The 27,616-nt window shown below is 28.8% G+C and overlaps 2 protein-coding genes and 1 long non-coding RNA gene across 4 annotated transcripts; all 3 read left to right on the forward strand.

Moving 5' to 3' along the window:
• Positions 1–78: 78 nt before the first annotated feature.
• LOC145190981 (tyrosine-protein kinase HTK16-like) lies at positions 79–11,918 on the forward strand. Of its 2 annotated transcripts, XM_090066851.1 has the most exons (13): positions 79–814; positions 4,573–4,819; positions 4,918–4,985; positions 5,417–5,554; positions 7,230–7,433; positions 7,699–7,861; positions 8,863–8,984; positions 9,449–9,502; positions 9,676–9,768; positions 9,877–10,062; positions 10,256–10,347; positions 10,825–10,951; positions 11,377–11,918. In XM_090066851.1, the coding sequence occupies exons 1-13, from the start codon at positions 245–247 to the stop codon at positions 11,566–11,568; spliced, it is 2,256 nt and encodes a 751-aa protein (XP_089922977.1). In that variant the 5' UTR covers positions 79–244; the 3' UTR covers positions 11,569–11,918. The 2 variants fall into 2 exon arrangements, 1 of the variants encoding a protein (XP_089922977.1); XR_016445024.1 differs by lacking the exons at positions 10,256–10,347; positions 10,825–10,951; positions 11,377–11,918 and having other exon boundaries at positions 8,868–8,984; positions 9,877–9,945.
• Positions 11,919–17,430: 5,512 nt separating this feature from the next.
• Positions 17,431–17,832, forward strand: LOC149881777 (uncharacterized). Its single transcript, XR_016444737.1, has 2 exons — positions 17,431–17,528; positions 17,645–17,832. It is a non-coding gene; the product is annotated as an uncharacterized LOC149881777 (long non-coding RNA).
• Positions 17,833–24,856: 7,024 nt separating this feature from the next.
• On the forward strand, positions 24,857–26,125 carry LOC145191596 (uncharacterized). The gene has a single exon (XM_080068719.2). The coding sequence runs from the start codon at positions 24,857–24,859 to the stop codon at positions 26,000–26,002; it is 1,146 nt and encodes a 381-aa protein (XP_079924845.2). The 3' UTR covers positions 26,003–26,125.
• The last annotated feature ends 1,491 nt before the right edge of the window (positions 26,126–27,616 follow it).

Genomic DNA, 27,616 nt, shown 5'->3' on the forward strand with positions numbered 1-27,616 from the left:
CATATTGCCAAATAAATTAAGTTTTTTTTTCCATCTTTAGTTAAACTGAAAGTAAAAGAAATTTATAGGGAAATTACAACTTTTACACTTTTTTTCTTTTTCTTTTATCTTTACACATTTTTAGTTAAAGAAAAAAGCTTAATTATGCTCTACCTATCTTGATAGTTATGGTAATTTATTCAAAAAATAAAAAACAAAAAAGAAAAAATATTCATGAGCAAGATACAATCTTAAAAGTATCAGCATGTCACAAAACAGTGATGCGTTGTTGTGGTATCATGGAAAGATTACACGTGAATATGCTATGCAAGTTCTTTTAAAAACGGGTGGGCGAGATGGCATTTTTTTGATCCGTGATTATGGGAATGCTCCAGGAGATTATGTATTATCAATGTGCTGTAAAAGTCAGGTGCTGCATTTTCAAATTCACTGTTTAGGAGATGTTAAATTTTCTATTGACAATGGACCAGTTTTTCAAGGTCTAGATTCCTTAATTTTACACTACAGAAATAACTCTGATGGTCTTCCATGTAAGTTGATTGAATTTTGTAGTGGTAAGATAGCTCCTCTGTATGCTTTAAAGTATGGATTGGATACTAGACTACATTTAGCTTGTATAGAAAGAAACGTTAATACTGTCAAAGAACTTTTGCAAGATAGTATTATAAAAGCCAATGTTAATGCTAGAAATGCAGCAGGTTATACAGCTCTACATATTTCGTGTTCAAAAGGTGACAATGAAATTGTGGCATTGCTTCTTAATGTAGGAGCAGACACATCAGCTTCTGATGCTAATGGCCGGACACCTGTTCAGGTAATTTTATGTTTTAAACTTTAAGTAAGTATATTAATGCATTTTATCATTTCCTCACTAGTCCATACTTTTTTAAAGCTACACTTGGCTTACCCAGCAATATGCAATTGTAGGAATTTTGAAGAAAAAAAGAAAAGAAAAATGCCAGTTTTTGTATTTAAGGCTTAAAATAAGTTTTCAATATATTAGAAATTCTTCCAAAATAATAAATTTTTTATGTCAAATGGTTATTATAGATCTAGAAGAGAGCAGCAGATTTATGCAATTCCATGAAAAAATGCCTCTTTCTTTTAATGCCAGAGAAATTTGAAGCACAAGTTTTTTGTTTTGAAGGTCTATATGAAACTATATAAAACTTAACAGTAAATGCATCATACTTGCTGTTCTGTTTATCTCAAAGTCAAAAGTATTAAAAAAATGCAAAGCAAGGGGTACATTGATAACTCTATCATGAAATTTTTTTTTTATTATGAGGCTGTCTTGATATCACATTAAGATATTTTATAGCTATTTTATGAAAGCAAGGTTGTTCCTAATGTTATTTTTTGTTCATTCAAGTTTTTTTAATTCCCTAAATTTGTTTCATAATCATGAAAAAAGTATAGGGGTAAAGTTTTACGAAACTTTTTTGACCAATAGGTATTGCTACTGTTATCTAGAGTAGTAAGAAATATCAAAAATCAACAAGTAACTACACAGCATTTTGTTGATTTACTCAGGATATGTCTACAAATGCCTAATATGAATCAAAATTGCTAAAATAATCATTTTTAAAGTAATTTAAACCACCATTAATGTCAACGGATGAGTTTTTTTAATAAACAGTTTACAGAAAAAGTGCCAAATTTTTTTAGTTAGGACATTGCTGTTGGTACAGAAACTGTTTTGTTCTTCATGGTTTGTATGAAGCTTATTATAATTGTCCATTAGAACTACACCATGCTCAGCAATGTCCTTGAATATCTTCATATATCTTACATTAGCTTTGTGGACTTGTATAGTTCATATTTATCCCCTGTTTCAATGTTTTTGCTCAAAAAAGCTAACAAAAATCTAGTAATTTCAGAAAAGCTGTACACATTTTGTAAAATAAAATTTTCAAGTTATTTGTCTTGAATCAGTTTTGCATCACCAATTACTTGCTTTAATAGATGTTTATCTATCTAATACCTTAATCGTTTTAAATTTCATTTCAACTGTGATCTCATTTTCAAAAAAATAAACAAACTCAGCGAACTCTTCTGACAGATGGCCGAGAAACTTCTTTACAGATATTACAGATATTGCAGCACCCTTCTTGATTCTTCAATATTTTTCATTAACTGATGATCATGTCATGATAAAGAAGATGCTGTAAACCAAGTTAGTTTGAATTAACTTCTAAACATCTAAGTTTCATGACATCCATGACTTTTGCTATCTAGCTCTTTGAAGTGCTTCAGATGCCCTGAAGTGAACCACATTCAGGAATTTCTCCCAGGAAAATAATACTCAGCAACCATGCAATGTAATTTATTGTTACTTGTGGAATTCTGTGCTTTACTTTCTGATGAGGATTGGAGCATGATTTTGTCATAACTTTGTCTTGTTTACTTTTGTTCTGTATTTCTTCTTTTTTGTAAGTATTCTTTTCTTCTAAATGCCTCTTTCTCTTGTTTAGCTAAAGCTATGTCAATATTTCCCATCCTGCATTGTTGATCACTCTTCCTCCAAAAGTTCTTTATCCTCCTCGAAATCTTCTAATTTTACTTTCCATTTGTTTTTCTTTTGTTTGACTCCAATTGAATGCTTAGCTCTTTTTATTTTTTTTTAATTTTTCCCATTCTCTGAAAGCCTTTTTACTTTGCATATCACATGCTTTTTCAATCTTAATGGTAAGCATGGTTTTTCCTATATTTTTTATTATTCTCATTATTTTCTCAGCAATTAAATGACAAGTGCTCTGAATGGTAGCTTATCAACATTCTTAAAATGGAAAAACGAAGCTTGTGTTTCTTTCTTTGATGAAAGTTTATTATTACTAACTGAAGAAGATACTTGTCTAACAAGCTGATTGTCAGTTGTTTTTCAGTTTGATATAAGTACCACCTCTAGAATGTTTACTATTCACCAATATTCCTTTAGAGTCACTAGTGCAAACGTCAAGATATTAAGAAAGAAATAGATTTGTGAACATAGAGGGTTAATCATATACAAAAACTTTTTTTTGCTTTATGTTATTTTTTATAAAAAAAATTAAACCATTGAAATTTCATGGCTCTGTGATCAAAATTCAAAAATATCTGTCGAAAAAAATAAAAAACCTTTTTAAACAGGTAAAAAATATCTGTAAAACCTGTGATTCAAATTTCATGCGCTTAAAGTATCTCATTAACAGGGCTGTTATTGGCACAACAGAAGAACCTCTCTCAACTTAAAACATGGCACAGATTTAGCTAATTAGTTTCTCCAAATTGATAGATTTCTGAAATCGGTTGTTTGCTGGCGACCTACTTTTTCTAAATTTTTAAACATGAAACAAAGTAGTGCAATAGTAAGCATTTATCAAAAGTAAATTTATTAAAAGTAGTGTAAAATTATCTTTTAACAATGTTATCTTTTCTGTCTCTTAAAAGTAGGACAAAGTTAAGGACTCGCTCAACTCGGTCAAACATTTGTGAACAACTTGTTCACAAATACTCAACAAGGTTTTAATCATTTTTCATAGAAAGAAGACTAACAACAACATAATTTTTTATATAAATATAATTTTTTGACTGTGTATTTCTATTATCTCTAGTAACATTTTTACTAACTGATTTGGCACACATAAAACAGCATAAAAATACAATTTTGTGGTTTGAATTAAAACCAAGTAATCCTTTTTGACATGACTGTTTGTTTGAAGGGAAGAAATTCTATAGAAATAACTGCCAGTGTATTGTTTATTTGCTGATTTTTTATATTTATAACAAATAAAAGAGATAAAATGCAAGCTGTTGGTGTAGTGGAAAGATGTTTTTTTTATTTTAATTGATACTAGTAAGATAAATCAAGATTTCTTTAAGAAATTCATAGAGGAAATAAAAATGCAAAGTGACATGAAAAAAGACTGTTTGATTTAGAAATCAATAGCTCTTTAAATTCTTATAACTTTGTGATGGCTGTTAGTTATGGCTTAGTGTGGCTGTCACTCCTAAACCCATAAAGCAACTGACTGATCCTGAGATGTAGACTCAGATCGTTCGATGTGGAACTGTTTTGTTTTTATCTAATATATTAATTTTTCAAATTTTACTTCTTTAAAAAAAACATTGCTAATGATCAAAAAATAATTGCAAGATATGTTTGAAAATATGGTTACCAAAAAATGGTGGATAAAGTGTAAAAAAACTCACCAAATATACTAGTGAGCTCTGGCATATAATTTTAGGGGAATAGTTTATTTTCATAATTTCAATAACAATCCTCTAATTTTCAAAGTATTATTTTTATAATTCAATTAGCTCAAGTTGTAATAATTTATCCTTATGTAGTTTATATTATCATCTAATATTACAAAGAATATTTGGAAAAAAAAGCAAGAAATGATGCCTATAAAGTTTATAAGATTATTAAGAGAAAGATAATTGCTTAATGATTTCTTTTTTAATCACCTTTGTCATCATTATGTGCCTTTCTTCTATGATTAAGACAAAAAACTTATGAAAATCCTCAGCAACTTAACAGAATAAAAACATTTTTCTTTTGATATGAAAGAAATATTTTTTTATATTTAGGTTGTCTGCTCTTCCAATCATGCTACAACACTTTATCTCCTTATAACCAAAGGAGCTGCTGATTTTCATGAAAGATCTGCACATAGTGGATGGGTGCCTCTCCATGAAGCTGCAATGAGGGGTTACCTTGATTGTGTTAAAGTTTTACTATCCTTTAATGCATCTATGTGCCCAAGAAGTCTGGATGGTGATACACCAAAAGACTTAGCTCTTAAAAATGGGCATTTTGATGTAGCTGAATTTTTTGGTAAATTTTTTTTTTTAATTGTTTTATTGTTCATTTCTATATCTTCATTATTTTTCTCCACTAATTGATAAGAATTTGTTGTTTATTATTACTTACAGATAATTATCCTGTTAGTGCACCAAAGACATCTCCTTCGCAATGGTTACATCAAAATCTTGACAGAAATGTAAGTACACCATGTTTCAATTTGAGCTAAGAAGATATTACTAGTAATTATTAGTAATGCTTACTAATAAAATTTGATGCTAGTGTTTAAAAAAAATAGAATCATTACTATAGTAATGTTTCTATTTTTTTTAAACACTTGCATCAAATTTTACCTTGGTTTAAATTGATATAAATCAATAAAGTTTTGTATTTTTTCTGTTTTAATTTGATTTTGCAAGTTAGAAAAGAGTAATTTTTTTTGATAGAATGTTAAAAATATCAAAATAATATTAAGTTATCTTATTTTTGAAAATCTGTTAAGATCAACCAGATTTATTTTGATTATATAAAAAGCTGAATATGTAAAATTTTGTTAAACTTTGCATCAAATCTTTCAAAGTTCAGCTTATGCTGTTCTCTTAAAGTCTTTTTTTGCCCATATAATTTTAGGGAGCACAGCAAATCCTTCAAAATGCATCACTGGCTGAAGGATCTTTCCTCATAAGAAGTAGCATAAAGTGTCATGGATATTATGTGCTGTCGCTTGTATTTGAGAAAAAGATTTATCATTTTCAAATAAAAAGCAGGGTGAGTTTTTATATCTTGATTAAAGTTTTATCAGGATTTGATTAAAGTTTGAAGCATCCATTGAACCTTTTTTTAAAATTATAATTAAAAATTACAATATTTATTCATTACAATTTTTAAGTTAAACTTAAAATTAAAAAGGAAACATTGTTTGGTTGCTTTACATTTTTTAGTTCATAACAATTAAATATCTAATGTAGCAGTATAAAGTATTATAAGAGCTGGAGCTCAAACCTTTTTTATTTTCTATTATTTTCCCATAGAAATGCTATTTGAAATGCCTAGAAATGTCAGGGGAAACAAACAAAATAAAATATAAGTATTGCAATATTACACAATGGTGACTATTTTGCAATGTCTATTGTAGAAAGATCTATTGTAGAAAGAGATTATTTTATGTGTGGTCTGTCAGTCACTCAATGGCTACTTTAAGTTTAATTTCAAGCTTGAACGAAGTGGATCTGAAGATTGTCTTCAGTAAATTATATAAACTGAAGCTAAAACAATTGCAAAAACTTTTTCAGTGTATAAAGTTATAATTGATGAATGGAATAATTTAAGAATGGAATTATTTATAAATGGAATACCTATAAAACATTAGCCAAAACAAACACACAAAAAACCTATAATTAAATAGTTTTATTGTCATTACTTTTTTCATGTGTATAAAGCTAGTTAAAAGATTTGCAACAAAATAATGGCAAAAAATTAGAATGCCAAACCATATTCTGGTCATGATTAATGCCAAGTTTTAGAGGGTGCCATGATAAATCAACCTTGTTTGCATGTCTATAGGATGCAATAACAAAATGGATAAAAGTTTTGTATCTTCCACTTCTTCCTTTAAAAATTAGTAGACATATATTATGTCTACTAATTTTTTCACTATTTGAATGAACTATAATTAAATGAAATAGTGGAATAATTTTTAGACACTAATTATTAAGCATTTTTGTCAATCTTTTCAGCAATAATATTCATTTGATTCTTTGGTTGATCTTTTTTTGTTGTTGCTGACAGGTTTTTGTGTATTTTTTTTTTTTTTTTTTCATTCACTTAAATTCTTGCTACTCAACCTTGCAATACAGCAAGCTGAATTCAGTTTATGTTTTGAATAAACCAAATTATGTCACATCTGACTTGATATGTTGAAAATCCTGCTCTAACTTATAAAATGTGCCCTTATATTTATTTCATTGAACTAAATCATTCATGGTATTGCCTAACCTTTTTTTATTGAAGAAAGTTTGATCACATCCTTTATTAAAGATTTCTGAAATTAACTTTTGATCATATAATAAGAATTTGGGTTCATGAGGTGTTTCATAATCTTGTGTTTGCAAGGTTTTTTGATTTTTTTTTTTGGTTTGCTGCCTTCCAATTTTGATTAAAGTATTTTAAATATTTGAATTTAAATTACTAAAAAAATTGTAAGATTTTACAGCTTTTATGCTATTTTTAAACATAATTTTAGATGAAACATAAAGTTTGCTTTATCCAATTTACCGCTATTTTCTACAATCAAGTGTTTTGGTTTAATAAAATTTTGTGTGCATGATATTTCCTTGGAAAATTTGAGTATGCTTTTGACCTATTATCTTAAAATTATTATATTATTTTAAAATTGTTTATTACTTTTTGATTTCAAGTAATTTCATTTTTACTTTATTTGAAGGCTGACAGGTGGTTTTATATAGATGATGGCCCATTGTTTGAGACATTACCTCATTTAGTTGATCATTATATGCTTCATGCTGATGGTTTGCCTACATTGTTACGCCATCCTGTTGCTTGCAATGAAGCAAAGAAGCGTCCTCTTCCTCCTACTCCCCTTCCAACAGCAACAAAAAGTCAGCTCAAACTTCCTATCCCTCCTTCGGTAAAGTTAAAACTATTTTTTAATCAATTCATTTCTATTGTTCTTTCTTTCTTTCTTTAATTATGGTTATTAAATCACTTATTTTTAGAAGCAAATCAAAAATGAAAGTGATTCAGATAGTTTTACTCAGTTTGAAACTGTTTTATCTAAATTAGCACAACCTTTTGTTCCTCACAATGGAGTGTCCATTAATGAATATGTAATACTAATAATAATTCGTATTTCATGTAATTTTGCTTATGATACTTAAATCACTTGTTTTTAGAAGCAAGTCATAAATGAAAGTGATTCAGATAGTTTTACACGGTTAGAAACTGGTCTAGAGAAACCTGCTTTACCTAAATTACCACGACCAATTGTTCCTCGTTCTGAAACACCTACCAATACAAATATAATACAAATTTCAGATCAGAAAGTTCAAACAAGCGGTTAGTGTTTTTTTTTTTTCTTTTTTAAATTTTTTTTTTTTTTATGCATTTTTTTTTTTGCACAAGGTATTTTTTGAATAGTTGTAAAACATTTTTTATACACTATTTTATGCAATTGTAAAATATTTTTTGAGTTCCCATTTACAAAATTTGATAAGGGTTTTAATGGGTTTAATTAAATCTTATTCAACAAAATACTATAATAAATTAATCTAAAAACTCTTGCTCTTTGTAAAAGTTTAAAAATTGAACAATGTTACTCTTGCTACTTTGCTATAGTTTGTATTGAGGTAAAGTAGATCTATGGTTGGTTTTTAGGACCTGGATTACTTTTTAAGTACAAACATTGCATGAATTACAAAAATTAATAAATTGAATACTGCTTTGCATGTTTGAAATGCAATTAATATAAAAAGCTGTATCAAGGAAAATGTCTGTAAGAAGTGTGAGCAATGTTGATTTCTTAATGCTTCTTATAGTTAGGCAATCTTCAGATTCTTTGAAAATCCTTCCTTAAGCTATTTGAATGTCATATCCTAAGTTGCATCAAAATAGTTTCTTCAGCTTTTGACTTATTGTTTAAAGTTCTTTAAATTCACGTAATCTAATGTTATCTGTCTAACTTTTTGTGTTCTTTCAACAAAAATTTAAAATTATAAAATTATCAATTACACGACATCTTATCTAATTTTTTTAGATTGTTTTGTTTTGAAAAACTTTTTATTATCAAGCTATTGAAGAGAAGCTGTAAAAATTATAAAAAGATGGTTGTTTTAAAACTACTAAGTGTTCTAAAAAAGCTGTAACTTATATCAACCTGTATCTAATAACAATCCATATTTGATATCAGCCTGTACTTTATAAGCAGAGTTGATATGTGATAACTGATATGTAGATAGAGCTATTGCATAAATTAATGTGAAGTGCTTTTTAGTAACCTATTTGTTACTTTTTGGTTTGGTAGTTGCTGAGGTTTTTCTAATTTAAAAAACTATTTTCAGTAAAGAAGTTTGGACAACAAAACTTAATACCAAGAGATAAACTAAAGTTTGGGCAGGAACTTGGAGTTGGAGAGTTTGGCTCAGTTCTCAAAGGGATATGGGTGAATCCAGAAGGAAAAGAGGTATTTATGATATTTAGTTACAGTTAAAAAATAGTATAAAAACTTTTTTTAAACAACTCTAGTTTAACCACTTAAGTCCTGATTTATTTGAAATAACATGTTAAATGTATTTATTTTTACTGCAACATCATGATGAATATGTTTATTTTATAAACATAACCAAAATATAATTTTATTCAGAGAACATGTGAATGAATACAAGATTAAGATAAACATAATTAAGATTTTTAAAATTTTAAACAGTGTAAAAATTCATACCGAAGACGAGTCTCACTCATCAAATGTTACTAAAGGTTAAAATGTTGAGCTCATCATTTTATAATTATTCGCATACTTATATACACTGGTATGTTAATCAGCTTTGGTATTTCTAACTTTTATCAGGAGATAAAATATTTGATGTCCAACAAAACATTTCTTGCATCAAAGAATTAGATGAATAATAACAAATGTTTTTTATTTAGATTAATGTTGCAATGAAAACTTTACTCAAAGATAAGCTGCAGCAAGGGGAAAAGGTATACTACACCTGATTTTTTTGTTGTATTTGCTTTACATTAGGGACAAAAAAAAATCTTGAATTTAGTTTATGACAAAATGTAAACAATAGCAGACAATAGTCCAATATTTTCCCAACTTTTATGCTTAAATCCCCATTCATATTCTGTTTCATCATTGTTTTTACATTTAGGAGTTTTTAAGAGAAGCACTTGTCATGTCTCAGTTGAATCATCCTTGTATTGTATCGTTGTTAGGGGTTTGTGTAGGCCCTCCAATGATATTGGTTTGTAACCTATAATTTTATTTCATTTTGAAATAACTTTTTGATGTCAAAAACTTCATTTTTGCTCCTTTTTTTACAGTATGAATGTTGCAAAAACATTTTTCCTAGGTACAAGAATTAGTTGAAATGGGTGCCTTGCTTGATTACCTAATAGACTCTCAGCCAGAAATACAAAAAGTTGATTTGACATTGTGGGCAGCACAAATTGCTTGGGGCATGATGTATTTGGAAATGAAGCGATTTGTTCACAGGGATCTGGCTACAAGAAACATATTATTAGCCCATAAGAAGCAGGTTTATTTTTTTCCAACTGTAAAATGAATGTTTTTCTAAATGATCATTTATTGGTCCGATTTATTCTCTCTTTAATCCTTCTGTTAAAATAAATTTTATTCTAAAACAGAACTTGAATATTGAACTAACTCTTCCTATTTATCTGTACTATATATTGAAAATATTTTTTTATTATTATTATTGCTTTTTTTAGGTAAAAATAAGTGATTTTGGATTGTCACGTGCAGTTGGTACTGGGAGTGATTATTATCAAGCAAAGCAAGGTGGCCGGTGGCCTGTTAAGTGGTAAGTTGATTTTTCTGTGTGTCTACTTTAATGATGTTGTTTTTCAGTAATGTTTTTTTTTAGAAATCCCCCTTTTTTTTGCTCATGCTAGTGAATGGAAGAATTAATCTGATCGTTCAGCTAAATGATGATTTTCTACTAAATGATCATTTTGCTCTGCTCATTGCTCATTCTTTTACGATAATTTACGTCTAGGTTATAAGGTATTTATGTAGTATTCCATATTTGATATCAAAAATATCTAAAATGCCTATACACGTATTAAGTTCTTAATGTAATTGCGCTTAATTTGAGGATTTTCGACAGGATGGAGTATAAAGATCGCATACAAAAGTCTGGGTTCTTTCACCAAAAAAAAAACTACCCATTTCACCCAAATTTAATTCTGTATCTTTTTAAAGCATTATTATTATTCTGGATTCTGAATTGTTATTGAAAATATATACGACGTTCATTAAGACTACTTTTTTTTATCAGGTATTCACCGGAATCAATAAACTATGGTACTTTTTCACAGAAGTCTGATGTTTGGAGCTACGGGGTCACTCTATGGGAAATGTTTACTTTCGGTGAGTTACCATACGGAGAAATGACTGGAAATGAGGTAAAAATCCTAATGTGCAAAAATAATATTAGTTATGAAGGGCACAGTGGAAAAAGAACTCACATTTTTGGAAAAATGAACTCAAGCCTGCATATTTTTCGATTTCTTCCCTACTATCATCCCTGTAATTTTTTGATTTCTTCCCTACTATCATCCCTGTAATTTTGGTTCATGGGAAAAACACAAAAGTGGCTTATTTATCGGTTAACAGCAAGATGAAATTCGGAAGAAGACAAAAGCTTTGAACTCATTTTTCTCAAAACTGCAAAATCTGACTTAAGTACTCTTTCCACTGAGCCGTTAAAATTTTCGTTGTTTTTTTTTTTTTTGTTTTTTTTTTTAAATTATTTGTCTTTTGTAAAGCAAAATAAGTGGATTAATGCCAGATGAAATGGTCTTTATGGGTATTTAATTTTTTTCCGTAGGTTATCATGTTTTTGGAGCAAGGTGGTCGTTTAGATAAACCAGATGGTTGCTCTGATCATACTTATAAGATTATGTTGTCGTGCTGGCATATTGACCCCACAAAGCGCCCTACATTTAAAGAATTACATTCTATATTTTCAAATGATCCAGAATATGAAGATGTAAGAATATACCGGGACCGAATTAAATAGTTTGTTTTTGCATCGTCATCATAATCTTTTAGTCCTGGCCATCTTTGGCTATTTAATCTACTAAATGGTTACTATGTAATATATTGATCTATTTTGCTGCCAGAGATTTTTATTTTTTATTTTATACGTGCAATTGGTTCTTTAATTATTTTACTTCGTTAATCTTTAACCTATTATTATGCTGTACTATTTTGAGATCATTTAATTATTTAATTATTTTCAGCAAATGCGTACAAAATTTTTCTAGTATTACCATTTTTGTAATTAAAATTTTAATGAAAATTGATTTTGATATATTTTGTAAATAATTTCTCAATATTTTATAAAGACAGTTTTTTTTGTCCGACAAATTGTTTTGTGAATCAATTTAATGAAGCTGATAATTTTATAAATTTAATTTATAAATTCGATCATAGTATTGGAAACCTCAGTTCTCTGCACAAACCCTTCGCTTTACACTTTTGATTTTTAATATCTATTGAGGAAAATGATCAATCACCATTCCATCTACGTCTGTCAACCCTTTAACGAAAGTCTTTTAGTGGCACAACGACTGTGTAGCGAGTAATGTGATCGTTCCAATTTTTTAAATAAGTACTTGATAAATTACCCAATAGTCTGAAAAAAGAAGCCAGAAATATTCTACGAAAGAATGAATATTTGAACACTTAAAAATTGGTTTCAACAACCAAAAGACAAAATTGAAATTAAAACTGGTATCAGGAAAAACATTATGTAATGTCGAATTATGGTAAAGAGAATGCAAAATGTGGTTGGGGGCGGCAGGTAATAAAAAATTCTCTTAGAAGGGTTTAATTTTCTTGATCCCTTTTCTGGTATTCATTTCTTACTCGTCAACATGAACAAAAAATGACAACCAGCCTCAAATGTGAAGAACCAAATCACAGACGGTTGAAAAAGACTAATGTAGCAGTTGTGATTCTAAACTTATGGCGTTTCAAAACATCCTTAATAGACGATGATGTGTGATTCACAAGTTGGTGATCTGTGACACAACAGATGTTTGTGAAGAAATTGTGTCATCAAATATTTAGATTTTTTGTAATAAAATGATCAATGTTTGAGATTTTTAGAAAGAGTTTATGTTCTCCATTAAAAGTAACTCTAATTAGGAATAAAAAAATTCAAACTATTTTTGGTATTACTAACACCATAACTGTAACATCATTAAAATTTGTTCAACTAAAACTTTTCAATGGTTTAACTTGCTAGAGAGTGCAGCGTTGGTTTAAGTCTTAAGCACTTCGTAAGAAAATCCATATTGTGTGGCCTATAATGATACGTTCATTTATGCAATATTTTCTACAAAATTAAAATTCTATAAATACTAAAAAAAAAAATGCCTTTCTAAAAAAAAAACTCGAATAAAGTTTGCGAAAAGGTGAAGCGAGTAGCCCCGTACATCAAGTAAATACTCGATATATAATATATATATATATATATATATATATATATATATATATATATATATATATATATATATATATATATATATATATATATATATATATATATATATTAGGGATATGACAATTTTGCAACCCTATATCCCCATACTAAATTTAGTGGAGATTTTGTGCAAAAATCAGAAAAATAACAAGCATTTTTACTATATGTCAAAAAAGTTCACCCCCCAATTAAAAAATATTTGTAAATTTTTTTTAAAAAATGTAGTTTTGCAACACATCTTCCACTACTTTATAGAAACCAATAAACATGTATAATTAAAATTTGTCTACTGTGTATTTGACAATAAGTATTTAATATTTAGTTTTTCTATGCTATGGCATAATGGCATTAAGTCTTGCATCACTTTCACAGCACGTTCTGCACATATATTTGAACGTTGTGTTGGTATTGGTGTTGGCTCAGTGGATCAAAACCTTTTCAATGATTTCAATGCTTTAGGATGCTCATTGCATGCTTCTAATAGATTAACAAAGTCTGCAGGATTGAAGTAGTGACCCCCAAACCATATATCACCCCATGAACCACAGATGAAGTCACATGCTGCTTGAGCTGATTCTGATTCTTGGTATTCTGGTACTAAAATGTAAGCAAGTAGAATAAAAATGGCTCTCGAATTCCACCTTGCATTGCTTATAGCAGGAAGTGATTTGAAATTAACTTTTGGAAAGTTACCTGTGCTTTTAAACTTTCTATAACATGCTATTAAGTGATTCAGGAAATCCATATCATCTCTCCAGCGAGTTCGCTTCACTTTTGTCAAAGGATTTCCAATATTACTAAACAATAGCTTCAAGTTCTCGTAATCTTGCTGCAACCTTGTCACAAAAGGGTAATGGAGATATGGTGACATTGTTGATCCTTCAAAAAGATCATTCATGACATGTTTCAAAAGAGTATCTAGAATATGGTGTTGGCATCCAATAAAAACAGGCTTTTCTAGTCCAATGGTTTTAAAATGTTTCTGTAACCGTGTAACTACACCATTTCTTAATCCTGTATTTGTAGATGTTGTGTCAGATACAATCATTTTTATGGCTGGCCACAGCTCATACTCATCTAGCACATGCTTTATCCCATTATATATTGTTTCACTTTTTCCATTCATCATTTCCAGAACAGCAAGCCTAACCTCTCTATTTTCATTTTTCAAAACAACTACTTGATGTTCCATTTTCTTTATTTGTTTTCCATCAAAGTGCAAAGACCACTTTTCATTTTTTAGGTTTTCCATATAATTTGCTTTCAACTTTTCTCCTTCTTTCATAACACCTTTGTAGATACCACTTTGCGTTGGAGTATGAATAGAAATATCACTTTCTGAAAGAGTTTTACAGACTTTATGTGTTTTTTTGGTACTAATCTTAGCAGAAATCACTAAATTTACTGCTGAATTTGTTTTTTGTTTTTTAGATGATGATGAAGGACCTTCAGCTTCAATATCACTGCTGGAACACTGCTCTTCACTTTCTGAAGGTTCTCCTTCACTAGCTGATTCAACAAAATCTTGTCCTTGACTGATGGACATTTGTTTCTTTATCAACACTAATTTTCTTGGATGAATACCTTCAGCATCTTTAATTGTGGTACAATATCCAGCTCTTCCATTTGTTGACTTTTGAAGACAATAAAATTCTTTATCTTCCTGACACAACCATTCACCTTTCTCATCGGTTATGTCAAACAATCGTGTAAAATTTTGAGTTCCGGGTTTTCGACTATCTTTGTCAAGTTTTTTCAATACATTTTCTATTTTTCTTTCTGCTGCCGATTTCCCTTGTTGAATAGGAATATTTAGCTTTCTCCATAGCAATTTAGTTTCTTCAGCCACAATTGCAATTCTCTCCTTTCTACTTTTCACATTTGAAGACAAACTTTTAAATCGATCAATGATATGCTGTTCTGTTGGCATCTTATTCATTTCACTGATACTTTTAACAACAGTAGTACATTTTCTGGAAGTTTTAGCTTTTTCAAACCTTACTAAATTTGATTCCCAAACTTTCTTATTCTTGTTTGAAGCAACTCTTTTTTGGACATAATGTTCAAAACACAAGATAACAGTTTGACAAAGTTAAAGAAGACAATTCCGGTTATATACAAAAAACCAATTATAAAATGCTGAAGCACTTCCGCGCGGTCCAACAGGGTTCAAATCGAAAATTGCAGTTATTAAAAGTTTCAGTTATCTCGTAAAGAAATCTGTAGAATTTATGATGTTTGTGATCACAGTCGTATATTGAGTAAGATTGGGTTCTCTATTATATTTCTAATTTATAACTCACTAAAAAGATAGGAAAAATTATTTTCAGCTTGAGGGGTGATCTTTTTTGACAATTTACATAAAAAAATATATTTTATGTTTATAAATATAATTTCTCCACTCATGGTTACATGGGGAATAAAAAATTCTTAAATTTTTTTTAGTCATACCCCTAATATATATATATATATATATATATATATATATATATATATATATATATATATATATATATATATATATATATATATATATATATATATATATATATATATATATATATATATATATATATATACATCAGTTTTCATGGTTAATCTCCAGATAAAAATTTTTTTCAATAAAGTTTTTGAGATTTTTGAATAATTTAGTGAAAGATTTTAAAGTCGAGCATTGATTCGACAGGGGAAAAAGGATTGCAAATAAAGATTTTTTGAATGGGTTTAAAAACCATTATCCGCAATTAGTTTTAAGAACACCGCAATCTACAAGTTATAAGAGCGGTTGGTTTTAACAAGAACCAAGTGGATTGCTTTTTGAACATGCTAACAGACATGTCAGCAGCGGCAGTATGAATAGAGACAATTTTCTCGGTTAAAATCTTTCTAAAAATATGCTCAAAAATCTCAAAAAAATCCTGCTCAATGAATCTTGGATGCTCAATGAATCTCGGATGGGCGTGTATCACATAAAAAGTTTTTGGTTACTGAATGTGCTAGAAACCATTACATTCATATGCTAAACTATCATCCCAACACTACCTACAAGTTACAACCACTAAACAGATCTTTTATGAAACGCTGCAAGACAGCTTTTAGCGAAGCATCGGCTAAATGGATGAAACCTAGAACCAAAATAGTAGGTGTGTAAAAATTACAAACTCTATAGATATTAAACTATTATATTTTCATTTAAAATGCATAAAGATAATATTATCAAGTTGAAAATTCTTAGAAATCATTTTTCATTTCTTAGAAATTCATTTCATCATTTTCCACAACACCATGTTCTTTTAAGTAATGAAATTTGATTACAGGTTTTTTCTTCAGAAAACTGTGACCACTTTCGGATTATCCCGTTGGGTAAACTGCAATTTCGTAATGAAACTTTTTTTGTAGACATGTTTTTTAACAACAATAATATAAAGTCTGTGTAGTACTAGCGCATTAAGTTTTCTTGGATTAAGAAATATATGGTAAGCAGTGAATGTATTGAGAGGATGAGCTATACTTCTCCTGCCAGATGATCTTCCGTCGTTTTGCTGAATAGATATTGAAGCCATAATAAAGTTAAAGACCTTTTTTTACATTTTCAGAGATCATAACCTTAATCCCGGATCCGTCACTGATATTATTCCAAGCTTTCTAGAAAAACAAAAAGCCTCCCAAAGGCCAAAAGCCTCCTCTTAAAATAGATATATATCATACATACATCTTAATAAATAGTTTAAACAGTATCGTGGCAGTGAAAACAGACTTTTGTGTGTGTGGAAAAGTTTTTGTGTGCCGAATCCATAGAAGATGAACTTTTGTTTCACTACAACATTAACATCGAAACAAAAACATAAAACAAAACAACAAAACATAAACTTTTTGGCGTGGTCTGAATCAAAATCTTGCTATTATACCTGAACCACCCAATTTTGACCGAACCCTGCCAAGATAACTAAAATAAGATAGAACTAATGTTCAAAAATGATAACTGAATACAATATAGATGTGATCATAATCTAGCCATGTAGAAGTAGGGCAGAACACTCCCAGGTATTCAGGTTTGGAGCACCTAATGACTTTATTAGCACAAGTATATAGGGATACCTTCATGCATAATTTATTACTTACATACACACCACAGCTATAATTTATTAACACCTTGCTATAATTTATTCATGATATGACCAGATCACTGCTCATAATGTTTGTAGAGAGTTGTTTTTGCTTATCATCATCCTAGTTCTAATTTGGTTTCAAATAACAAACTATATATATGGCATCGTTCTGCTATATTAAAACATACGTGGAAAATACTTCTTCCAAAAGAAGCTCCGATAAGTATCTATTCAATATTTGCAAACTCATTATTTTTTAGATGATTTTTGACCACCTTGGTTGTTTAATTTTATTATTGTGTTTTTTTCTTTTTAGTTTCACTTTAATTTTTTTTTATGGTATTGAAAACTTAGTTTTCTGGCATCGTATTTATATCAAAGGTACTTTTTAATTATTTTTTAAAAATAACCTTTTATGTTTTTATTTATGCAATCTATGAACCTATCAAATTTCATTGAAAAATATTTTACAGCACACATTCAATTTTTTGTCGCAGGTATAAAATATTAGGCTATTTCACAATTATTTTCGCCATCGCTTGAAATGAGAGAAGACGTGTCACATGACCATTGCTTTTAAAAGTGATTGGTTATCATGTACAGATATTTACATTTCTGTTTACTTCTTATCTTTTATTGTTTTTGAAACTTATATACTTAATATATAATGAAATAGTTTATTTTATTATTTATTTGTTTTTATAAGATATAATTATTATTATAATACTATGATTAATATTAATCATATTAACAATATTGTTAACTAACTTAAAAAAATTAACTTAAAGGGGAAAGGTGCCTATGATGGCATACTTAACTTTAACGTTTCTCTGAGTCATTACCTGAAAACTTAAAAAATAATTTTTGACATGGGTGTATTCCCTCTAGTACGCAGAATAATAATGAACCTCAGAATTTTTACTATTTTGCTCTTTTATAAGTTTATACAATTAAAAAAAAAAAAAATACAAGTACCATCGTAGGCAACTAACTGCTCCTATGATGGCACACTTTAAAGAAATTAGACAAACAAGAATTTTTTTTGGTTTTTTATTAATGGAAACACAACTTATCACAAAAACAAAATTAATAACAAATATTTGGTCTATAAGCATAGTTCACATATAAATTTTTTTCTGCCTTTCTTTATGCCCGCACATAAACAATGACACCAAGATCTGCATTTTTGACAACAAATCCATGGTTCTTTAGAGCAAGACAGAGAATGAAGTTCATCACAATACAAAAGTTCTGTATCAGATTCAAAATCCATTTTATTATTACTTCCTTTAATCTGCTCACTGCAGTATTTTTCTTCAACATTCTTCAACTTTCTTCTTGTTTTTCTAACAAATTTTTCCTTTTCCTTGTTATCTTTTTCTTTTGTCTTATTTTTTAATTCTTGGATATCCGGTGTGGTATTCAGAGGTCCAGTTTTTCCACGTTTTCGTGCCCCTTTCAATACGATTTTAGAGGTTGCTAAAGGCATCGGACAAAACTTTTGTATGCTAAATCTTATCCAGAAGATCCAATTCATATAGAAATTTCTGGTGGGGGAGAATGTGTTGGTTTCTCAACCTCTTGAACTTGATCTTTGTTATTAGCCTGATCACCTTTTTCTGCGCATTAAAATTTATTTCAGGTATTTTTTTCAATTCATTTTGCAGAACTTCTATGATGGCAACTCCTCGGCATGTCATCATAGGAAAGAGTCACCATATTTGTTAAAACAAGCTGTGTCTACCTTATTCTAATCACTTATGCACCAAAACCAATATTTTTGGAAATATAACCAGTATGCGATCATAAGCGCTATGCCATCATAGGCGCCCCCTATGCCTTTCCCCTATAAATAAATCTTATTAAACACGTTATGTTTAATAAATGTTATTTACATGTTTATTACATTTACATGTGTATAATAATAAAATAATTTTGCATTAATCACATTATTTTGTAGTCCAATGTTGATTCAAATGCACTGGCATACATACATCAAAATACATTTTCTGACCATCTGACGTATTTTCTTGACCTAGCTACTACCTTCCTATAATACCTTCAACAACAGTAACCCCATTTAAAATATCATTAACTTCCAATTCAGATACTAAACTTGCATTAAAATTTTCTCCTAAAATTGAATTAATTCTATTCGGGATTAAGGAGATATATCCTCACTTTCTAAGCAACTTATTCTTAGAAATGAGGAGACACTTTCTAAATTAAACGAAATATGCTACCTTTTTGTTTGAAGTATCTGAAAACAAAACTGAATTTGGGGAGTGAAACAAAAAACTGAATGTGGGGAGAAAACTCTGATAAAGACTGGATTTAGTCCTTTCCTTTTAAAAATTGGACACACGAAAATTGTGTAAAGATATATTCCACGTCTGACTTCTATAAACCGACGTTTCCAGAGTGAAAAAGAAATTTATGAAGTGATGAAGTATGATTTTATATGTGTAACTCTGGGGCTAAATTCTACTTTTAGTTGTTTTTCATTTATTGATGAATATTTTTTTATCAGTTTTTTTTTTTTTTTTTTTTTTTATAATTATCAAAAACAATGTTATTTATTATAAAAAAAAGTGTTATTCAATTTATTATCAATAAGTAAATGACTAATATCTATAATTCTAAATGACTGCGGTTTAAAAATACTTATTTCACTCCCGATCAAGTTTGATGCTTGATGATAAGTGCATTCTCAAATAGTATGGCAACCTCATATTGCAAACAATAGAATGGCGATTATTTGAAAAAAAAAAAAAAAGTGTTTAGAACTTTAAAAGGAGAGCACAAAAATTTCATAATTTTGGACACAAGTTACGGTACCTTTGACAAAGATTAAACTTCTTGTCTTTCAAGTACATGGATTTATTGTCCCACAACCTTGAATTTGAAAATAATCCCAAATATCTGAGGGAGATTTATGATGAGGTTAATGGTTAAAAAGGAATTGAAACCATGCATAAAAGTTGTGCCTGGGGCTACCCTCCAATTTTGAAATTCATTGATTTTCAAATACTTTATTTTAATTTTTATGTTTTTATTAAATGCCCTACAATTTTTTTTTCTCTTTTTTTTTTTTTTTTTTTTGTTATTTAAATTCAAGAAGTGTTTCTACTTTCATTAAAAGGTTTTTTTTTTGCTAACGATCCTTTTAAATAATGCAGGCATACCTATTGTTGACAACCTGTATCATAATTAACGTGTGGTGAGGCCTTAACTTAAAACGTTTTGGCGTTAAGTAATAATTGGACGCTAAATTTAAAAACCATCATTCAACTTAAAAAAAAAAAAAATACTAAAAACTGATTTTATCTTCTTATTTCAACTCAAGTCATGAAATATCTAGTTAATGGTTTAAGAACATTTCTGTTAAAAAAAAAATCTGTTAAAAAAAAACTACATCCTTTATCTTACAGAAGTTAAGTTTAAATTCTGGTAAAAAATGGTGTAGCACGAGAAACTTGCATGCAATCATGCTTTACTTGAGTTAAAGAATTTTAATTGTCACGCAAATAAAAAGAAAAAATTAAAACGTTGTTCACATCGTCGTTATTTCAAAACGATGATCTAAGTTCGTCATAATTTAAGAGGTGCTGCGTATGAATAGATATGGGTGGAGAGCAGAGGCGAGTGCAGGAACTGAAAATTTAGAATAGAGATTATCTTGCTATCACATAAAATCCATTCGTAGCTTTTTGTATTTCATAAACTTGCTGTTACAATATTAAAAAAACGAAAAAGACATTTAACTTGATTAGGCTATCAGCCAATCCCACCATCACACTCTCGGCACGATTTTTTATTTGTTGATGATTTTTTAAAATCTATTTCATTATTGAAACATTACAAGTTATAACTCTTGGCTTGTAAATTCAATTTAGGACAGAAAAAAAAAAAAAAAAAAAAAAAAAGAAATTGAAAATTCTTATATGTTCTGTAATAAATTTATATTAGTAACCACCTATTCCTATTGCTTCAATGGGTTTTGATTTCCTTAAAATTGAAAAGTTTAAAAGATTTTATTCGTATCTTTTATGTGTTTATCAATAAAGATTGCTCTTTAAATCTTCAATAAACAAATTTTTAAAAATGCAGACCGATATTTAAACTATTGGTAAACGTGCCCAAATAAATCACTAATGGTTGCAATTGTGTAACATGCAGCCATATAGCAGCGTCAGGCTTTACTTATGGTGCTTTCATTCTCAGCAGGCACTTGAAACTAAAAATACTATGCGTCAAACGAACACATCGTAAAGCTAAATGAGAATCAAGTTTAAATAATCTAGAAAAATGTTAAAATGTAACAAAAATGCCATAGGATGCCAGAGTTTTTTCCAAAAGAATATTTAAGTGTTGCAGGAATTTACTATACAGACAGCTGAGTTTAAAGCGTAAAGTCAAACTCCATTATGTTTTTGAATGAGATAAAAAAAGGAAGTCATAAAAATGTGTTTAAAAAAAGCATTAAGTAATGTTGTGATGTTAATCAAAAGAATTATTTTCTATATAAGCCCTTTTCAACAGATCATTAATTTTAATTGGAAAACAATTACTGCTTCTCTAATTTCCGGCCGTTTTACTGGTTAGTTATTCGCTTTTACATTTGAGAAGAAATTATTATGAATTTTTACTTTAATTTAGTTTAATTCATTTAAACCAAAATAGAAATTGTCGAGTTAAAATGTAAACTTGGGAAATAAAGATAAAGTAGAAGTAAAGATAAAGCATGTTTTTGAATGGGAAAAAAATTAAGTTCAGTATCCAATCGAGTTGTTTCTCATAATTTATCTATTTCATAATCATTTTCTCCAAGCGCTCTTTAAGTTATACTTTGTATGAACAATTTTTAGTGCTTCTTTGTTTAATAAACTTTTTAATTACTTAACGTAAACATACCGTCGCCAGTCCATTTTTTGCCGCGAACCATTTTTTTTTTTTTTGGAAATTTCACATTTCCTTTGTATTTAAAAGCAAATCATTGCCATTTTTGGAGCACAGTTTTTTACCATACTGTCGTTTTTATAATTCCTATTATAAAAGTATACTATCAATATACTATCGTTCAAATAAATCGTTAAAACAATGGGAACAACTTTTAGGAAATATTATGTTAATTAGTAGGAGTTGAAAATTTCAATTAAAGGCATCATTAAAAAAAAAGGACTAATAAAAAAAAAAGGATGATTTTATTTAAACAAGCGATTAAACGTTAATTTGTGATTTGCAAAAAAAAATAACTTGAAAAAGTTTTGAAGTTGCTTTGATAAATTTTATCTAAATATCCCAGTAATGAAAGTGGGGTATTAAAAATGTTATTAACACCCTGCCGACTTTTTATTTTTATGGGTGGAGAGCGGATGTAGGTGAACTGAAAAATAGAGTAATTGCTTTTTTTAAATAAATTTCAAGATAAATTTTAGGCAAGATCAAAACAGTGCAATTGCTAAGACGCTTTTCATATTAAGGCGTGTCTTTTAAATTGAATTACTTTACCAGAGCATATTTTTGACATACTTTCTTTCTTTTTTTTTTTTTTTTTTTTCTTAAACTGAGCTTAACATAACAGAAGGGAATTTTGTTTTTATTAATTACTCTTGAATAGAGAGATTTCACGAGAAATGTCCGCATCAAATTAGAATTAAAATTTGTTTGCAACTGTTTAGGAGAATGAAATCTATATTTGGCGTCATTAAGACATCCGCCACGATTGACTATTAAATGTATTTACAGATTGCATTTTTTCTATTATCAAAATGTTCTATTTTTAACTTTTTAGTTTTACAAAGTAAACTAAAATTGTTCTCGTTTTTTAATGAACACAAAGAATCTTCTTTAGAATCTTCTTCTATAGAATCTTCTTCTTTAGAATCTTCTTCTTTAGAATCTCTGTAAAAGCCCCAGAACTATTTTGCTCCACGGCATTTTGCAATATCTTCGTTTCATCTTTTAACTTTTTTTTTTTTATTTTTATCGCAGATTAAAAATTTACCAAAAATTTTGATTATTGCATAATCAAAATAATAATCTGAATATATACATAATAATCAAAATAATTGTCTGTTAAATAAACCAAAACATCAAATTAGCTCAGCTTCCTTCACGTGGCTCCGTTTTAATTTGGGTATCAACCGCTAGTCTCCAGTAAATTGTTTGCGTTAAACGAATTACGAAATTGCCGAAACCCAGTGTCGTAATCACTATAATAATAATTATAAGTAAAGGTATGGGGTTGAAGGCTTGTTTTTCCAAACATAAGCTACAACTTAGTTTATTACTTCAGATTTTATTTGTACTATGTAATTAAACCGTAGTAAAAAATAAAAAGAACAAATATGTAGTATTACTTCAAAAAGAAAGGCGTGGTTAGCACGAAAAAAACAAAACAAAAAAAAAACAACTAAAAAATGAGAAATTTAATCCAAATAAGAGAAATCAAAGTGATTTAAGAGATTTAAGGGAGATCAAAGACATCGTTTATCGATTCTTAAAGTATCTTTTACTAGATTTTCTAAACTATCTTTTGATTTTTTCCATGTTCAGTGTTTAGAAACATTGGTCTGTTTTAATCCTCACGGTAAATGTTTGTGACCGCATAGTAAATGTTTCAAACCGCATGACAAAATGTTTGTAACCGCATGATAAATGTTTAATAATCATACAAACAATAAAACCAAAATGCTTTGATCAAACCGTATTTAGTGTAAACGGGGTATAAATTGTTGTCGAAGTTTCGTGTTTTAATCAGCATAGCAACAGAATCGTTAATAATAACTAGTTACGTAATTGAAATAAATCACTTTTGTTTCATTGATATGACCATTGTTAACCGTAAATATATTTTGACGAATAAACAAGCTATGTTTTTAACATTCATACAATCTTTAAATAAATACCTTGCGACGATGACGTAAAGGTGCGGCGGTTTGCGATGACATCTTAGGCTGCGGTAGTTTGCGACCACTTCGTAAAGCTGCGGGGGTTTCAAAACGTTCTTTTAAAAATCCAACGAAAATGAAAATGAAATGCCTCAGAGAAGTTAAACTTCTTCTAGCTGCCATATTAGCAAAGAGTAAAAGGAAAAAAAAAAAATTCTGATTTTAGAAGTTGTGTTTCCTCATAATGGCGCTATTACTAAAATGGAGCTTTTTTCTTGTTGTACAAAATGCCTAAAATTTGGCTGTTGAAAGATTTATTCCAAAACAGTTTTTGTGAAAAAGGGGAGGAGACTGAAAACTAGATGAACATCAATATCACAATGTAAGTGTATATAAATAGCTGTGTAGTATAAATACACTCGATTAGAAATTTTATCGCTTAAGATTCGTCTTTTTGATAAAAGTCCAAAGTGTTTTATACACCCAGATAATGTATTTATAGACATATTTATATGCATAAATATATACACTCATTTCGTATAATCCATTTTTGATAGGAATCTTTTGAAAAAAGAACGTGGTAATCCCTAATGTTTACAATTGGTGATTTTTATGCGCATTGCCAAAGGGATTAAATTAACGCTATGAGCTATTTGACTCAAATTTTTAAAAACTTGCATAAGTAAATAGCAGACTTTAATCTAAATCTTCGATATTTTAGTAGGAAGAAGTTCGTTGGAAATTTGACACTTGCATAATATTACCGTTAAGGAAATAGAAGTTTCAGAAAAATATCTAATACAAGTTTGTTAAGTCATGTCTTATTCCGCAAGAAAAAGCTCGTATGTATTCGAGTACAGAATAGCGTTTATGGGTGAAGACGGAGTCGGTAAGTCCGCGTTGATTAATCAAATAGTCGACAAAAAGTTTCTTGAAAAGTACAATCCCACTGTCTCAAATCACCTCACGCATGTTGTTGAGTTTGAAGGACATCTCTGCGTATGTTTGCTGGTTGATACCGCTGGTGTGGACGACTTTCCGGCGATGAGGAAGTTAGCAATATCTAAAGGTAACGCATTTGTGGTTGTATATGCTGTGGACAACCGAAAATCTTTTGAAACAGCTAAAAAGTTAATTCGAGAAATAAAGTTGCTAAAAGGTTCTACAGAAGAAATACGAGTTGTCCTTGTTGGAAACAAAAACGATTTATCTCGTATAGTTTCTTACAAAGAAGGACTCGATTTTTCAAAAGGCATTCATGAAGGAAATTGTGTGAGTACATTTATCGAATCGAGCGCAAAGGAAAGAGAGAGCTCAGTAGAGATATTATACAAAATATTAAATATGTTTCTACCTCCGATTACACAGGTAGAAGAATACAAAGACCTTAAAAAAAAATCCTCTTCATTTTCGACAAGGTTCAGTAATCGAAGATCCTCCAAATCTTTAATTAAGAGAAAACAAGACTATTCTGCAAAAATTGAAACATTGAAGACAATAGGTGGAAATGATGCGGAAGAATTTACATTCGGATCAAAACCTTCACCTACCGGTCGATTTAGAAGTCGTTCTAAAAGTCACCCCGTTTTAAAAGTCCAAGGAATGCTTGAAACGTTGTCTCCAAAATTTTCTAGACCTAAATTTTTGACAAATACTAGAAGAATTTCATTACCTCAAAATAACTTTTCACCAAAGACAAATCGTCCAGTGTACTTCACACACTCACCAAGCTTAAATAGTTCTAGTCTAGAATTTTCATTAAGTTTGACATCAGTCAGCAGCCGCGACAGCGGTCTCAGTGATAGCTCAATCAAAGGGACATTGAACGAGGATATTCACATTCCGCTAACAAGATCAAGTTCAGAAAAGCCTCGTCTAGAAAGAAGGTCAGTAAGAGAAAAAATTAAAGGCATTTTTAGATCATCAAAATCAGCAAATTCAAAATTAAATAACTTTGTATAAAGTGATTTATAAAATATATTGATAAAATAAATATAGTTAGTTTAAAAATACAAATTGTACATAATGCTGTGTAAATATCGTTGAATTATTTTTTATTGTGAAGTAATTTATGAACAACTGAAATGAGTTTTTTTTTTTGCTATATTTTCGGATCACTTTTTCTTAATTTTCCTACATTATTATTAGTTTAAAAAAATTTTTGTCTTTGGTACGAAACCCATCAATTTGTTGTTAAAAAATATTTGACAGCCCTAAAAAACATTTTATTTAATAATTAAAAATTTTTAAAAAACTTATATTTTTAATTTATATAATAAGCAACCTACCACCAATCCATAGAATAAAAAAATTTAGAAGAAAAAAATTCTCCTTATGACATATTTGGGATTATATCATAAATTGGAGGGCTGCATTCCATCTCTTGGATTATTTTTCTGAATAGAACGCGATCGATTTTAGCATAATCAATGGTTGAGAATCATGATTTGGTTTGATTTGTATTATTTATTTTTTTTTTTTAGCCGGCTGAAACAATCTTTAAGGGTCGTTTCAAAATAAAAATGCAAATTGCATTCACATGAGAATTTTAATTGTAATTTTTTTTTAAAAAGTTTTAAGTTGATTTTCATCTTTAGCCTTATTTTCCATTTGAACATGCTGTTCAATGAATTTAAACAAAGTTTTAATTTATACACAAAGACTATATTTATCAAATCCTTTTTTAATCCGCCAGAGACGTGATACCTTTAACGTTCTGAAAGTAATGGTAGAAATATCTAAACAAACAAGAAACTCGGAGTAAATTAAATTGATGAAGCAGTTAGCTTTTAAACAACATAAACATAACGTTGGCTAAACAGATTTTTTTTAAAAAAAAAAAAATCGAATGAGGGATGAATTTAGCGTAAAGTTTTTAAACTTATTGCTTGAAATGTTAAAAAGCTGATTTTTAGGGTAAATTTCGGGGGGTGAATTCACAAATAGTTTTTAACAGCCAGTGTTTTTGTGTTTCAGTGAAAATTTTTGTTAAAAAAAAAAAGGAGCTTTTCTTTCAACCCGAAGAGCTTGATATTTAAATTTTTTTGGATATTGATAATCAAGAGATACACTTAACAAAACAGCACTTTACGTCTAAAGCTTTTATGTCAAAGTTCCCCAAAATAGTTTTCTCAATTGAACATCTCGCTTGCTTACATTAACATGATGGAAGCTTTTCTCTTTTAAAAAGAAAAATGTTTTAGGTAAGGTGTAGTAAGAAACCACAATAATTTACATTTCATAATAATAATAATAATAATAATAATAATAATAATTATTATTATTATTATTATTATTATTATTATTATTATTATTATTATTATTATTATTATTATTATTATTATTATTATTATTATTATTATTATTATTATTATTATTTTAGTAACATTTCTTTATTAAAACGAAATAAAGATTTATAAAAATAGTCATTTACTCACACCTTTTTTCCTTTTCTGTAAGCGCAAAAAAAACCTCTGCGTTTAGATAATCTGTTAATTTGGAATGAGAGAGAGGCTTTAGTTCAAAAGAATGCTTATATTATTAAAGTAAATAAATCTATACTTTATTGTAAAAAAA

The sequence above is a fragment of the Hydra viridissima genome, unplaced genomic scaffold (assembly GCF_058129835.1).
Source record: "Hydra viridissima isolate aposymbiotic clone 2 unplaced genomic scaffold, HvirCarnegie_v1 scaffold_11, whole genome shotgun sequence".
Classification (NCBI taxonomy): domain Eukaryota; kingdom Metazoa; phylum Cnidaria; class Hydrozoa; order Anthoathecata; family Hydridae; genus Hydra; species Hydra viridissima.

Excerpts from the sequence above, each read along its gene's own strand:
- LOC145190981 (XM_090066851.1), top strand. The coding sequence starts at position 245 with ATGTCACAAAACAGTGATGCGTTGTTGTGGTATCATGGAAAGATTACA. Across the intron at positions 8,985-9,448 it reads TGAATCCAGAAGGAAAAGAG|ATTAATGTTGCAATGAAAAC; the intron begins GTATTTATGATA and ends TTTTTTATTTAG. Across the intron at positions 10,952-11,376 it reads GAGAAATGACTGGAAATGAG|GTTATCATGTTTTTGGAGCA; the intron begins GTAAAAATCCTA and ends TTTTTTCCGTAG.
- LOC145191596 (XM_080068719.2), top strand. The coding sequence starts at position 24,857 with ATGTCTTATTCCGCAAGAAAAAGCTCGTATGTATTCGAGTACAGAATA.